The sequence below is a fragment of the Prinia subflava genome, chromosome 23, assembly GCF_021018805.1.
Source record: "Prinia subflava isolate CZ2003 ecotype Zambia chromosome 23, Cam_Psub_1.2, whole genome shotgun sequence".
NCBI classification, from domain to species: Eukaryota; Metazoa; Chordata; class Aves; order Passeriformes; family Cisticolidae; genus Prinia; species Prinia subflava.
The window spans coordinates 573,593-589,510 of record NC_086269.1 but is presented as its reverse complement, the minus strand read 5'-3'; the positions used below and the strand labels follow the sequence as shown (position 1 = coordinate 589,510).

General features: G+C 57.3%; 1 protein-coding gene across 1 annotated transcript; it reads right to left on the bottom strand.

Annotated features, from left to right (window-relative positions):
- Window positions 1-400: 400 nt before the first annotated feature.
- Window positions 401-13,585, bottom strand: INKA2 (inka box actin regulator 2). Its single transcript, XM_063418350.1, has 2 exons — window positions 12,704-13,585; window positions 401-2,155 (listed from the first exon to the last, which is right to left on the bottom strand). Exons 1-2 carry the CDS (start codon window positions 13,199-13,201, stop codon window positions 1,268-1,270), a joined length of 1,386 nt encoding a protein of 461 aa, XP_063274420.1. The 5' UTR covers window positions 13,202-13,585; the 3' UTR covers window positions 401-1,267.
- Window positions 13,586-15,918: the final 2,333 nt, after the last annotated feature.

Below are 15,918 nucleotides of genomic sequence, written 5' to 3'. Positions count from 1 at the left end.
GCAGGAGTGAGTGGGACAGGCTGTGGAACCCAGCCCTGCTGCAGGGCCAGCACCGGGCTCTGCTCTGGGGCTGTGCCAGCGCCCCTGGCCCCGGCCCCTCCTCGAGCCAGGGCTGGCTGAGCTCTCCCTGGCAGCAGTTCCTGCCCCAGACCTCTGTCCCTGTGCCTGTGCTGCTGCTGGGGAGGCAGGAGGGATGAGGGGGCTGCAGAGCCCTGGAGGCTCTTGGGGCAGTGCAGGGGATCTGGAGCAGTGCTGGCACCTGGGCAGGGAGCTCTGCCATGATTTACAGCCTCTCCTGGAATGGAAACTCTTCTGGCTGCTCCCCAAGCTGCCTGAGCCCAGCTGGGAACAGCCAGGAAACGCCCGGGGAAGAAAAGAGACGAGGCTGTCCCACAGCAGAGAGACTGATCCCACTTTATTGGAAACTCTTGGAGAGCTGCACATGGAGAACTTGGTTCTGTCAAGATGAGGTTTGTACAACAGCAACAGGGAACACAACAAGAAATGGGGATTGAACTTTGCATCTGGGGGAAAATCCAACAATAAACTTCAGCAATGTTGTATCTGGGGTGATCCACAAGGACAAGGGGAGGGGAGAGGGACAAACCCACCCCGACCCCAGGTCACAAACCCCTGTAAGGAGCCTTGTGCCCCACTGGTTTAACTGGAAGGGGAGGGAGGGACGGTGGGAGGGCACCAGGGATGCAGTTTAAGGGGAAGCCCCCCCAAAGCAGGGGGTTTGCCCCCCACTCAGCAGTTGTTCAAGTCTTATAAATTCAAACATTTCTTTCCCTTTAAATAACAAGTGTTTCAGGTACAGAGCTTGGGATGCCTGGTTTATAACCAGTTTCAAGTGCACACAAGCAGGAATAGATTTTTTTAACAAAACTATATATATCTATATTTGCACACTCATACACACACATGCACACTGTGGATTTTGTGCTGCAGCCACTGCAGGAGACGATGGAACGGCCCTGGAATCAGGAGCTGCTCACCTGTGGCACCACTCACCCTAAAGCTGCTAAAGATTCGGATTATTTTTGCCCATAAGGAGACCCAAAGGTCTCCCCACGTGGGCTGTGCCAGCTGCTGCTCAGGCAGTCTCTGAGGCCGTGGTTCTCCAGAAAATTCCAGGTGCAGGCGAGTGCAGCCCACAGCAGGTTCTGCAGGGCTCCTCTCCTGTCCTGGGAGAGCTCAGGAGTCTCCTGACAGGTGAGTGTGGCCTCCAGCTGGGGTGGAGGTGCTGGGCAGAGCAGGGGCAGGCTCAGACCCACACGGCCGTGTTGATGTCAAAGCCAGCCTGGCTGTAGCCTCTGGGATCGTGCACTTTCCTGGTGCCCACCTTGGGGTGCTCACTGTGGCCGTCTGCCCTCGGGCACCGCTCTGCTTTGCTGTGGTGGCTCTGCAGGTTCCCGTGCAGGGGCAGGTAAAACGTCCCCTTGAGTTTGTTGATCTTTTTGGACCTCTTGGAAATCTCGGGCTGTTTGTCCTCAGGAGGCAGCCAGCAGGGCTTCTCCTTGAGCAGCCTGTCTCGGTCCGGCCGGACGCTCCTCAGGAACTTCTTGAAGATGTTGGCCGTGAGGGAGAACTTCCTGCAGAGCTCCTGGGACCTGCTCACCGACAGGGACCCCTCGCTCTTCTCCCCCTTCTTCTCCAGCTCGGGCAGGTCCAGCCAGTTCCCCACCAAGTCTGCAAAGATGTTGTCCCCCAGCACCAGTGGCTGCCGGTTCCTGCTCTGGGACATGAGGGACGACGTCCAGTCGTGGCCATCGTCACAGCCGGGGCAGTCCTGGCACGGCGGCCACGCCGCGGCCGTGCCCTGCCCGCCCGGGGGACACCGATCCTCCCCGCAGAGCCCCCGGGAGCAGGATGGGCTGTCCCGAGGGTGCTCAGCCCCCGGGAGCGCAGCGGGGTGGGACAGACCCTCGGGCCGGGGGCCGGGCCGGGCCGGGGGGCAGCGTCCCTGAGCCGCCCCCGGCGCGGCGGCCGCGGTGCCGCGGCAGCACCGGCGCTGCTCCGCGGGGCTGCGGCGCCCCGAGAGGTCCAACTGCTCCAGGGCCGTCTGCACCTGCAGCAGCTTCAGCTCCTGCAGGGCGCCCATCATGCAGTTCATCTGCTCGTGCAGCCCGTCGCCCACCTCCTTCATGGACAGCTGCAGAGGGAAGAGCACACGGTCAGTGTCCCTGCAGTGTCCCAGCAGTGTCCCTGCAGTGTCCCTGCAGTGTCCCTGCAGTGTCCCCAGGGCAGGACATGGCAGCAGGGGCAGCAGAGCAGGGCTGAGCAGCTTTCTGGGCCATCCCCTCCCTCCTGACCACGTCTGCCACACATCCCACCTGCACCACTTCCACTTCAGCCAAAACCTCCCCGACTTCCCTTGGATTTCTCTGGAGTGTCCCTCTAGGAATAAGAGGAGCTGACAGAAGTGGATTGTTTGACCTGACAACAAAAATAAAGAGTCTGGATTCCCATTAACTGCTTGGCAGAAGCCCAAGGTGTAGAATTATGAATGGTTTTGGCTGCCGCCAGTTTTAGAATATTCTTGTGCTTTTGAGTCTTTTGTGCCCTGTCACCAGCAGAAATCGGGAGCCAGAACAGAGCCTTGCTTCCTTACCTGAAGTGCTCAAGTAGATTAAAAATAAACCCCAGGAAGAATTAAATTGTTACTCCATAACATCTTCAGCCCTCAATGTCCTCAGAGCAGGCACCTCTCACCAGAGGACAATCAAAGACGCTTAAATGCACTGGAAATTTTGCACAGAACAACCACCAGACTCTAGGATTACTTACACTCAACCAGCAATTCTTTGATTCCCAGGCTAGGACCTTTAGTCACCGTTCTGCTTCATCCCCAAACCTCACTACAAAGATTGAACTTTCTACACCAGGCTTAAAATAAGCAAGCAATTCTCCAGAGCTTCCCAACTCCCCCCTTCTCCCTCGCTCTGCTGCTCTCCTCTCACGCAGGATCTGGATCATATTCCCAAAGCAGCACCAGAAAGCAAACGGGCTCCACTTCCCAGCAGCTGCCACTTGTTCTTTTTTAGCAGGGGGGAGCGGGAAGGGGCAGGAGGGGGAGGCGCAGCAGGGCTGGCAGGGCTGGCGGTGAGGCCGTGTCCCCCCGGGCTGGGGGTTTCAGAAGGGATTTCCCCTCCAGGGGGGCCTCAGCCCACGCTGTCACCAGCAGGGCAAAGGGCTCATCTCCAGCTTTTCTACAGCAGCACGTCTCAAGACTGGGGTGGAAAAGGCCAGCTTTTCTTTTTTTTCTTATATTCAGCTTTGCATTCCCAAGCTTTATTTTCTGCATCTCCTTCATTTTATTTAAGCTGGTTCAATTACCTGCTCTATTTCCATCTCTGTACGTGGAGCTGAGCAGCAAGAAAGAGCAGCCATCAGAAAATCGTGACAGCCCAGCTCCCTATGTGGAAACTGCTCAAGTTTCTGGCCACAAATGCCCACTTCAAACCCCAGAACCTAAAACCAAACTCACCAGCAGGTTACAGTCATTTTTCAGAGCTTTTCTCTCAAGAAACTTGTTTATCACCCAGAATGGGAACACAGTGACAAAGATACAGAAAATCTGTGCTCAGCTTCCTGACTCCTCACCCAGAGCCTCCAGCTATGGCATTTCTTCACATCAGCAAATAAACTCCTGCTGCAGACGTGCAAACAACGTCCCAGTTCCAGCCTCCCCAGGCTCCTGGTTCCCACACCGAGCTGGGGGCAGATGCTCCGGCAGCCCCAGACAGAACCACCACCTTACCTCTCCAGATCTGCCGTAATGCTGCTCATCCTAACCTTTCCTGCCTCATTAATGGCAGTCTGTTTTATCTGGGGCTTTGGAAAAAGCTGGATTTGGAGCCAGCTTGGCCCCTCATTGGCCGCTTCCCACCAAATCCCCGGCGCAGTAATCGCACCCCGGGGAGGGCAGGGCAGGCTCTGCCCCGGGCTGGGCTCTGCAGCCCCGCTCTGCCCGTTCCCCACGGCCTGGGGGATCTGCCCTGCTCCCCACAGCCTGGGGGATCTGCCCATTCCCCACAGCCTGGGGGATCTGCCCATTCCCCACAGCCTGGGGGATCTGCCCCACAGCCTGGGGGATCTGCCCATTCCCCACAGCCTGGGGGATCTGCCCCACAGCCTGGGGGATCTGCCCATTCCCCACAGCCTGGGGGATCTGCCCCACAGCCTGGGGGATCTGCCCATTCCCCACAGCCTGGGGGATCTGCCTGTTCCCCACAGCCTGGGGGATCTGCCCTGCTCCCCACAGCCTGGGGGATCTGCCCCATTCCCCACAGCCTGGGGGATCTGCCCCATTCCCCACAGCCTGGGGGATCTGCCTGTTCCCCACAGCCTGGGGGATCTGCCTGTTCCCCACAGCCTGGGGGATCTGCCCCATTCCCCACAGCCTGGGGGATCTGCCCCACAGCCTGGGGGATCTGCCCATTCCCCACAGCCTGGGGGATCTGCCCCACAGCCTGGGGGATCTGCCCTGCTCCCCACAGCCTGGGGGATCTGCCCATTCCCCACAGCCTGGGGGATCTGCCTGTTCCCCACAGCCTGGGGGATCTGCCCTGCTCCCCACAGCCTGGGGGATCTGCCCCATTCCCCACAGCCTGGGGGATCTGCCCCATTCCCCACAGCCTGGGGGATCTGCCCCATTCCCCACAGCCTGGGGGATCTGCCCTGCTCCCCACAGCCTGGGGGATCTGCCCATTCCCCACAGCCTGGGGGATCTGCCCCACAGCCTGGGGGATCTGCCCATTCCCCACAGCCTGGGGGATCTGCCCCACAGCCTGGGGGATCTGCCCCATTCCCCACAGCCTGGGGGATCTGCCCCATTCCCCACAGCCTGGGGGATCTGCCCCACGGCCTGGGGGATCTGCCCTGGCCCTGGCAGCCCTGCCGGGCTCAGCCAGGCCAGCCCAGGCAGCTTTAACCCTTCCTGGGCAGGCTCTGGCAGCCGGGCTCGTCCCTCCCAGGCAGGAACAGACCTGAGCCCGAGCCCAGCACTTCTCCTGAACAATGGAGCCGGGGCTGCCAAACCTGTGCCAGGCAGGAGCTGGGGAGCCAGAACTGCTGGAAAAGGAGAGGGGACGTTTTCCTCTGTGGAAAGCTCTCCTGAGATGGGAATGGCCGGGCTGAGCCACCGGAGAGGAGAGGAGAGGAGAGGAGAGGAGAGGAGAGGAGAGGAGAGGAGAGGAGAGGAGAGGAGAGGAGAGGAGAGGAGAGGAGAGGAGAGGAGAGGAGAGGAGAGGAGAGGAGAGGAGAGGAGAGGAGAGGAGAGGAGAGGAGAGGAGAGGAGAGGAGAGGAGAGGAGAGGAGAGGAGAGGAGAGGAGAGGAGAGGAGAGGAGAGGAGAGGAGGAGAGGCTTTGGGCTCTGACTCCTCTGTCCTGCCCCTGCAGGGCTGAATCCCACCCTTGGCCTCAGTGTCCCTCCTGCAATGTGAATCCCACCAACAGTGACAGTTTTCAACATCCTGAGACTTTTAACTCTGCTGGCAAACGCTGCTGTAATTTTGGGTTGTGCAAGTTAAAAAACGAAGCAAACCAATCCCTTCTGCCTTATCTTTTGCTCTTCACAGTATCTGCTCAGTCTTTTACAGAATGGAGAGTGAGGGAAGCCCAGCCCAAAGTGAAATCACTGCCTGGTGACCAAGCAGCCTTCGGGGCTTGGATTCCATCCACCTGCAATTAAGAGTATTCACCTTGCAAAGAAAATTCTGGAGGGAAAATAAACCTTCCCCAGTGTCTAACTGCTAGCCTCTGCTCCTTGCCAAGATCTCAGCTCTCCCAAGTTCAGACTGGCTTCTCTGAGACTTTCCAGAAAAGGAACAATGTCCCAGAGAAGAGAGATCACCTCCCTGGCAGAGGCTCAGGACTCAGCTACCTGGTCTGCGAGAAGAAAAAGGGATTCTGCAAATAATCCAGCAGATTGGGCTGGAAATGAAATGGCTGCACTGCTGGAGGTGATGGAGCTGCAGGCTGGAGGGACAGCCCTTGCAGCCTCACTGGCTCCTGCTCACACACTTCATGCAGAAGGAACTCCAGTGTGTGATGAGCTGCAGTGGATTGCAAACAGAGCGTGAATGTGACACAGAGCCCCAGAGAGCCTTCACGTGGCGTGAGAGAGACCCCGGCCGTGCCGGGGTTATGCAAGGGCTTTATGTAAGCTGGGCATGAGGAGATGCTCCGTGCTGCCTCTGGAGCTGCAAATCCCCCCCTGCTGCGGGGTCTGAGGGGCTGCAGAGCACAGGGGCAGCAGCACTGCCGGGCTGGGGCTGCTCAGAGCCTGCCCTGCCCTCTGCCCCTGCCCAGAGCCTGCCCAGAGCCTGCCCTGCCCTCTGCCCTTCCCTCTGCCCCTGCCCAGAGCCTGCCCTCCCCTCTTGCCCTTCCCTCTGCCCTCCCCTCTGCCCCTGCTTCTCTCTGCTCAAGGTGCACAAACCCAGCAGCATTTCCAGGGGACCCCGGGTGTCTAATCTGAGACACTTTGCCCTTCAGTAGAAGTGGTTGTTTGGCTTCTCTGCTTCCAAAACAAGTCCCCTTAGAACCATGACAACTTGCAGACATCCAAATCTATCTCTATAAAGCAGTTAAAAATCAGATGCCTCAAATTGGAGCTCATTATTCCTGAAACTTTTGCAATCCCTAAAAATTGGCATGAAAAATTTTATGTGTAATTCTGCACAAGCCAACTCATGCCTTCTAAAGCAAGACAAGTACTCACAGGGCTGTGCTCCCCTTCAGTGCCTGGGACTGCTGTGTGATGGGAGAGGCTCCTCTCTCCAGATGTCCCCTGGCTCAGCCTCCTGTGCAGGAGTGACCCAGGCAGCTCTGCCTCAGTGCTCCTCCAAAGCAAAGCCCATTCAAACTGCAGACACCTCAAGCACTGAAAACTGAAGCGCAAAATTCAAAATTCCACTTCCAAATGATCTTCAGGGAATATTCAACATGGGAGGGAACCAAACTAAAAACTGCCAGAGTTCATATCATATATAGAGTGGTTTTTGCACTGAAATGCACCATCCTGAGCAGCAAAGGCACCAAGAGCTTTGCAAGGCACCCTTCCCATGACCTCCTCACCCCCAAACAATCACCCACAACTCCCCACACACTTGGTAAGGCAGGGATCTTCCACCACTGATTAACAGAGCAGGGGCAGAGCCTGGCCCAAGGAACCTCCTCCAGCAGTTACTGGCATTCCACCAAATCCAGCCTCAGACACCCGAGATCCACAAATAAGGGAGATTTTCCTTGTCCCTTCCCACTTCCCAGGTAAATAAGTAACTTTCCCCAGCCACTTTGGGAACTGCTGTTTTTCTATTAAACATCTCCCTTCACTCAGAACCCAGTTCCAGTGGATCTCCTGGAGCCACAGCTGCACTCCCAGCCCATCCACACATCTGCCCACCCAGCCCATCTGCTGCCCACCCACAGCAGCCTTGTGATGCTGCTGGAAAGGAAAATCCCAGGGACACAGGGCTGGGAAGAGCCCTGAGTGTATTTGTCACAACGACGAGGAAGACAGATGTCCAGCTCTTAGGGAAGAGACATGCACAGAGAGGAAGTTATTGCTAAGAGGACAGGAAAGAACAAATGGCAAATAGTTCTTAATAATAGTTCTGATGGACAACAGCCCCAGCACCAAACAATTGGTATTTAAAGCAGATGACATAATAGAGACTAAAATTATTTTAGAACTGCTGAGCTGATCATATTGTTTCTGTGTTTTCCTTTGGGTCACTAACTGGATTAATCTCCCGCAAGCCTGCAGTTGTGGCTGCACAGCTCACACAGAGCTGCTCTCCAGCCCCACCTTCACCTTTCTCTTCCCTCCCCTGGACAATGCCAGGGGCCTGCAGTTGTCTTTCAGTCCTTGCATTTTATCACAATAATTTCAAGTCTCCCTTTTAGCCCTTGTCTCCCCAGGGTGTGTTAGGTGTGCATGAGGATGCTCACTGTGAGCTCAGTTTATCTGAGAGAGGAAGGATGCTGAAACTGAACCCGAGACTCCCCTCACAACAATTTCAATAGGTCTAAGCAGATGTTAACCATGAGAGACGTGGTTCACATCACTCCCTTATCCACCTTCCTTCCCACTGCAAGGATATTGTTCCCTGCCTCCCAATCACACTCCCTATTTTTAAAGGCAAATCAGAAAAATCAATTCTCCTCAAACAGGATACAAATGGGCCTAAAATAACTCCCGTCTTCAGCCTTTTACTCACAACTCGTGGGTAAGAGAGACCACAGGCCTCAATGGACAGACTGGCCCCTGAAGAGGATGGTTGGAAGCGTCAGTTTTCAGCCCAGACCTGCTTCCCTGGGAATCTGCTCTTTAACATTGCTGGTTATGTGAAGCTGCGAGTCTGAAAAAATCCATTCTCATCTTTAGGTGACTGCTCTGGAAATAACCCAGAGGACAAAGCCTCCCCAGTTACATGTGACAGGACATCTGCTGTCAAGTCACTCCTCTGCACCTTCCCCTCAGGAACACCGAGGATCCTGTGACAAACCCCGACCTTCTGGCACTGCCCCAGCAGCCAGGGCTAAAGTCCCCCAGACAGGGACCTGCACCAGCAGAGACACACACGGAGCTGCCTGTTCCCACCTGCTGCACTGCAGAGTGACACCAGACCCCCGGGGCTGCCACTTGTGCCTCACAGACTGCACAGCACCCGAGCTGCCCCTCCAGAGAGAGCAGCAATGAAAACACAGCAGCTCCTGTCGGAGCGTGACACAGTTACCAGAACAGGACCCAGTGTGAGGCAAAGAGTAAAAATAATTGGCTGTATTTTTCACTCAGACCAAATGTTCTATTCCTGCAGGATATTCATAGCAAGAAACATTGTCTACCAGGACATAAATTAATGTAAGAAGGGAGTCAGACTCTATTAAACTCAGTAATTCAATGCATTTATGACAAATGTGCAGGGAGAACATTGGAAGTTCAAGTCAGAGTGGTGACTTAAATACTTTTCCTTCCAGAAGAGAGCAACAGAAACCCCAGATATATCCTGGATTCATCTGAAAATCAAAACACACCAAGTAAAGTCACACACAGATAACGAGTCTGTGCCCCCTCGCCTCTTACAGCCACACAAACCCAGCGTGCCAGATAAATCTGCCCCATGGACTCGGCAGTCCCCAGACAGAAACCAAGGATTTATTCCAGCTGCAGAGGAGCCCCAGGCCCCCATCCCACGGCCCATGGGTGATGCTGCTGCACATCAGTGCAAACTGTCCTGGTGTCTGAGAGTGCAGGGAGGCACCGCCACGTGCAGCGTGGGGCACGGGAAGGAAACTCCTCTCTGCTGGTCCCTCAGCAAGACAAGTCCTGTTCCATCTGATCTTTCAGCTGAGATAACGTTCTGTGGCTGTTCTGTGTTCTGTGGCTGTTCTGTGTTCTGTGGCTGTTCTGTAATCTGTGGCTGTTCTGTAATCTGTGGCTGTTCTGTGGCTGTTTTGTGACTGTTCTGTGGCTGTTCTGTGTTCTGTGGCTGTTCTGTGGCTGTTCTGTGTCCTGTGGCTGTTTTGTGACTCAGAGAGCAGCACAACTCTGCTGTGCCTCAGGACTGCGCCTGCAGATTCCGAATGCAGCCGATACAGTCGAGGGGGCTTTGAGGGTCAGGAGGAATTGCATGAATGGCACCAGGATGAATTGCATGAATGGCACATTCCCAAGCTCCGGGGCACATTTCACGACTGCCACTGGAAGGGCAGATGACAGGAGTGCAGAAGCACAGCTCACCCCATCAGCAGACCCCCAAACCAGCGCTGCAGGTTCCCACAACCACAGTGTGCCCATAAATCTCCAGGGGCTTCCCGGAGGAAAGCAAGGTCTGCAGCGTTTCCTGCCCCGGGGCTGAGGTGCCCAGAGCTGGCACAGCGTGCCGGGGGTGGCTGCACAGGCTGGGTGAGCCCGGGCTGAGGATCCAGCCCCCAGCCCGGGGTGAGGATCCAGCCCCCAGCCCGGGGTGAGGATCCAGCCCCCAGCCCGGGGTGAGGATCCAGCCCCCAGCCCGGGCTGAGGATCCAGCCCCCAGCCCGGGGTGAGGATCCAGCCCCCAGCCCGGGGTGAGGATCCAGCCCCCAGCCCGGGGTGAGGATCCAGCCCCCAGCCCGGGCTGAGGATCCAGCCCCCAGCCCGGGGTGAGGATCCAGCCCCCAGCCCGGGGTGAGGATCCAGCCCCCAGCCCCCAGCTCTGTGTCAGCTGAGGCTCCCCGGCTGCATTTGCATGTGGGAGCTGCTGAATGGATTCCAACCAAAGGGACACCACACATGCCAGAAACGATCAGCTCACAATGGAAAGCACGCGGCTGGAATAGGAGATCTCCCCCGCTGACTGAAAGGGGTCAGATTGATGCTCGGGAGCCCTGGCACAGCTCTCCCAGAGGAAATGGGCAGAGCAGGGTAAGCGTGCCCGGGCCTTGCCTGGGGACACAGGTGACACACGGGGCTCACCAGCAGCCCCAGCCAGGCACACAGCAATTAAATATGTAATAAATGAAGCAAGGGAATGAAAGAACAGAGCTGGAGTCCTCCTGTCTCAGACTGGTGGGGGATTGAGCTGCACTGGAAGATAACCTTTCCTTGGGGACTGGGAGCTGTGCCAACACTCACCATTTCTTGAGAAAATCCCCTCCTCAAAACTGGCCAAAAGTCCGGTTTGCCAAACCAGAGGCTGCTTGCACTGAGACAGACTAAACTCCTGATGGGACAGTCTCTGACCGTGCCATGTGCCCCTGAGCAGCCCTGATGGGGCCGCTCCTGGCAGGGGGAGCTGAGCAGGTCCTGCCCGGCGGCTCCGCAGCGCGGCCCCGCTGCCCAGACGGGCCCAGCTGTGCCCCGAGCTCGCTGCTCTTTGCAGAAGCATTAATCTATTTTAATTCCAGGCTACAGGGCCAGAACTGATTTTTACAAGCTGTTATTGCTCAGGATACCACTGATGGTTGTTCCAGTTGCTGCAGCTCCCACTTTCACCGAGCCCGGCTCCGGGCAGCTGCGCCCTGCGGATGTCCCGCGCTCACAGCCTGCAGGGCCCGTGTGAAAGGAAGTTTTCAAGACTGAATAACAAAAACCGGCCCCTGGGAGGGGGAACGAATGTGACTGGTGAAAAGCAAATGTATGGAGAGCCAGGCTGCTCTCAGTCAAGTCACAACCCGTCCATCTGAAGGTGACACCTGCCCCTTCCCACTTTTTTAAGCCAGGCATACACATAGATTTATGCCAGGCTAAGTCACAGTTCATTAATATAATAAAAACTGTTGCATTTTTACACTTGGAAAAAAAAATAGATTCCTGCAAGGTCTGAACAAAGCCAGAATTTTCTCATTTAGAAGTTTTTTTTCCTGGCTTTCACATTAAGTGTGAGGGATCTGTCCTTCTGTTGAATATACCGACTATTCAGAAGTTGTATTTTGCACTACAGAACTGGCACATCTTAGACACAGAGGTGCAATGTTTAGGCTCCTCTACAGAAATAACTCAGATAACAGAACCGATTTGGCTAGAAGACAAAACACTGATTTAGGAACCTTATTCTTAGGATGTTCTTCTGTAAGTTATTCCTTCTCCCATCTCACCTTCTGACTCAGTCAGATTTTCCAGAGCTCTCAGATTATTCTGCTCCTGTCCTGGTTTGCAGTTTGCATTTCATTCATCACACTCAGTGTGCAGCACACCAGTGACTCCCATTTCCCTTTGTTTTAATTTGTCTTTCACCTCCTGTGTTTGCTGGGGAAACACCGGGAACGCCAGCAGGTCAAATGTCACTGCTGCCACATTTATTGAGAGTAAAAGGCCGCTGGCCCAGCCCGCGTTTCTCAATACACGGGGATCTGGAGGAGCACGGGGCTCTGCAGGGCTGGCGCTGCCCTGGCACAGCTGGAGCTTGGCCTGCCCCAGGGGCTCGGGGGTGTCACACGGGGAACGCGTCCTGCAGTGCAGGCACCGCACACAGCCCCAGAGCACGGACCCAGCTGCACCAGCCAAACCGGGAGCTTCTCGCACTCTGAAACTTCACCCGCCCGCCCCTGCTCTGCCTTGTCTTCCCCTTTTGTTCTCATTATCTATTTATCAGGATAAGGCAGACTGCGAGCCAGACCCACTGGAACCCTATTTTGGGAAGCATCAGTTCCTCCTCCAGCCCACCGCGGCCAGCCCAGGGCACCGGCAGCACCTCCGGGCTGGAGGACAAGCCCCGGCAGGCCCGGGGGCGAGGTTACCCCGAGCAGGAGCGGCGGGAGGGCGAACACACCGCTCCTTTCTGACAAAGGCTTTCCTATTAAACAAGTATTTTCACAGCGTACCGGAGGTGCCAGCGCGCTCCCTTCACAGCCTTTTGATTCCCAGAAAGTTGTTCCTTATCCATCTCCGTGGCTGCTTCTCTGATTTCTGACCTGTGCTGGCAGCCTGTCCCTAAAGCCCCCGCACGCCCCCGCCGCGCGTCCTCTCGGATACACGGACGGACCCCGAGCGGCCGCCGCTGGCCGGGACCTGGCCCCGCTCACGGGGGAGGGAGCGGCGGGACCCCCGACCCAGAACCGGGACCCCCGACCCAGAACCGGGACCTGGCCCCGCTCACGGGGGTGGGAGCGGCGGGACCTCCGAGCCCCGGGCGGGCCCTGTCCAAAGCCGCCCCCGCCGCGCAGCCCCCGGGACGCCCCCCGGCCCCGACCCCCGGCCCCGACCCCCGGCCCTTACCAGCTCCTGCCGCAGCCGCCGCAGGTGCTGCTCCATGGCCCGGCTCGGCGCGGCCCCGCCGCGGGAGGGGAGGGGGGCAGTCCGGGGGCTGTCCTGGGGCAGTCCGGGGGCAGTCCGGGGGCTGTCCGGGGGCTGTCCTGGGGCAGTCCGGGGGCTGTCCTGGGGCAGTCCGGGGGCTGTCCGGGGGCTGTCCTGGGGCTGTCCGGGGGCTGTCCGGGGGCTGTCCTGGGGCAGTCCGGGGGCGGTGGCTGCTGGCAGGGCAGGGTGCACGGCGGGCGCGGGGCAGAGCTCGGGGCAGGATGCGGGGCAAGATGCGGGCAGGGCTCGGGGAGGACGCGGGGCAGGGCTCGGGGAGGACGCGGGGCAGGGCTCGGGGAGGATGCGGGGCAGGGCGCGGGGCAGGGCTCGGGGCAGGGCGCTGGGCAGGGCTCGGGGCAGGGCGCGCAGCGCGGCGCGGCGGGGCCGCGTGTGCGGGCGGCGGGGCGGGGGCAGCCGCATCCCCCCGCCCGGGCCCGGCGCTCGCAGCGCTGCCGGCGGCGGCGGGCGCTGCTCCAGAGCCAGCCCCGCGCCCGCCGCGCTCCGCCCGCCCGCGGGGCGGCCCTGCCCGCTGCCGGAGCTGGGTGCCTCAGTTTGCCGCGCTCCGCGTTCTGCACGTCGCTCCGCAGACGCGGACCACCCCACCACAAGCACGGATTAACCTACATGGCCTTAATCAGGAGAAATGGCCGAGCCGGCCCCGCGGTGTCCCCGCTGTGTGTGTGCTCCCAGCCCGCTCTGTGCTCCCAGCCCGCTGTGTGCTCTCCCAGCCCGCTGTGTGCTCTCCCAGCCCGCTCTGTGCTCTCCCAGCCCGCTCTGTGCTCTCCCAGCCCGCTCTGTGCTCTCCCAGCCCGCTCTGTGCTCTCCCAGCCCGCTGTGTGTGCTCCCAGCCCGCTGTGTGCTCTCCCAGCCCGCTCTGTGCTCTCCCAGCCCGCTCTGAGCTCTCCCAGCCCGCTCTGTGCTCTCCCAGCCCGCTCTGAGCTCTCCCAGCCCGCTCTGAGCTCTCCCAGCCCGCTCTGTGCTCTCCCGGCCCGCTGTGTGTGCTCCCAGCCCGCTGTGTGCTCTCCCAGCCCGCTGTGTGTGTGCTCCCAGCCCGCTCTGTGCTCTCCCAGCCCGCTCTGTGCTCTCCCAGCCCGCTCTGTGCTCTCCCAGCCCGCTCTGTGCTCTCCCAGCCCGCTCTGTGCTCTCCCAGCCCGCTCTGTGCTCTCCCAGCCCGCTCTGTGCTCTCCCAGCCCGCGGGCGGTACCGGAGCCGGGCCGGGGACAGGACACGCTCCGAGCCCGGCGCGGGGTCCCAGCGGCCTCGGGCAGGCACGGGGAGCTGCGGGCAGGTGCTCGAGTGCTTCCCGGGGATATTTTCACAACAGTTTCCCCTCGCTGTTTCAGCCCGTGGCACTCTGCGCACGCAGCAGCGCCTGGAAAACTCCGGGCTGTGGGGGTGTCGGAGCAGGATTCTTTTATCTCAGATCAACACGATCTAATATTGCCTCTCACCACAGGACACCAAACAGATGGACATGCGAGCCGGAAAAAAAAAAATACAAACACTTTTGGATCATCAGGCTTCATAAGTGCGCTGAGTTTGAAAGGGTTTGAAATTCTGAGTGTTTCTCACAAATAAATATTATTCTTATCTTCTTTGCAAAATGTGTTGTTTAGATGATAAATGCTGAGTCCCTCGTGATATTTTAACAAGGTTTGTCTGAGTCATTCTGCAATGCTAAAGAACTTGATAGGAGGAGAAATACTATTTTGTGTTTTCAAATTTGGGATTAAAAATGTAATTACTTATTTTTTTCCCCCATAAATTTCACAAAGACTGGCTAAAATTTTTGCATCTTCAGATCTTTGTTTTTGGAGGAAAACATTTTTTATAGAAGGTAACAGGATTTGGTTTATTTGCTTGTTTGTTTATAGAAATCAGTTTTTGAAAGCTGACCTTTGTGTCAAAATCCAATTTAAATGGGAAATTTGCAATCTGCCCTTTCACATGTGTTTGGAAAACACTCCAGAGTTAATGTTTATTGATTCTTCCAGTGTCTCGGCTATTATGGGTCAAAATTTCCCGTCTCTTTGCTCATTTCAGGGCTCCCATTTCCCATCTGTTCAGCAAGGGAACAGCATCTCTCTTCAAGGCTCTGTAGGACAGGGGGCACTAAAGAAATGAATTTATTAAAGAAATGACCTTATCAAAAAGTGAATCACTTCCAGCAGGCTATGCCATGAGTGGGTACTTGCCAGTCTCGAGGCTTTCTTACAGTCCAAGCCAGCTAGCCCAGCTCTGTTTTTCCTGAAATCTGGCAGGGTTTGTTGGCCAGCTGGCTGCTCCCCACGGGCCGGGTCGGGTGTGGATGTCCAGAGCCCATCCCAGCATATGGCAGGGGGAGGAGGCGGCAGGGGGAGAGGCTGGGCTGGGCTGGCCGGGGCAGCTCCCCAGGCACAGGAGGGAGTGCCCAGGTGTGACCCCGCTGCCCTGCAGGGTCCCGGGCATGGCCAGCAGGGCCAGCTCAGCTCAGGTGTGGGCACTGCATCAGCCCTCAGCTGAACTGAGCTTTGTGTGAGGCTCCCACACTTGACCACTGCAGGGGACACCAATGACACCGTGGTCATTGGAAGGGTCAGACTGAACTTTCACAGTGTTTTACCTCCAGCTCATGGCAGGGGTCAGGAGGCCACCCCTGCACGTGTACCAGGCAAGGGGCAGATGCTGCAAGCTCCCGTGCCTCTTGCAAGACACCAGCTCTGTGAGCTTCTGGCAGATGAACAGGAAGAGTTTCTAGGCTCTGTTTGGCTTCTGCTAAGGACATCTTTTTGATCCATTTTCCAGCCTCCGGGGCTGCTCCTGTCCCAGGAGACTGATAAAGGAGTTCATGAGCACAGAATAAAAAAAAGACCAGAATATTCGTGTGCTCCAAACTCCCGGGAACTTGCAAGAGAAGAGAAAAATCTGAAACACATTCTCAGTGGGATTTCCTTACTAAGCAGCATTTTTCTCCTGCGTGTGGACAACTGGTTCAAAGCAGCACCGACACCTCATGCCAGGCCCTGCACTCCTTCCCCTCTGCCGTGGTGTAAACCATGAGCAGATGGTGCAGTGCAGTGGAAAATCAGATCTCCAAGAAAACACAGAGCCAAGAATAAAACACCCTCAAGCAGAAAGCTACATGGTTTATTTCAGGA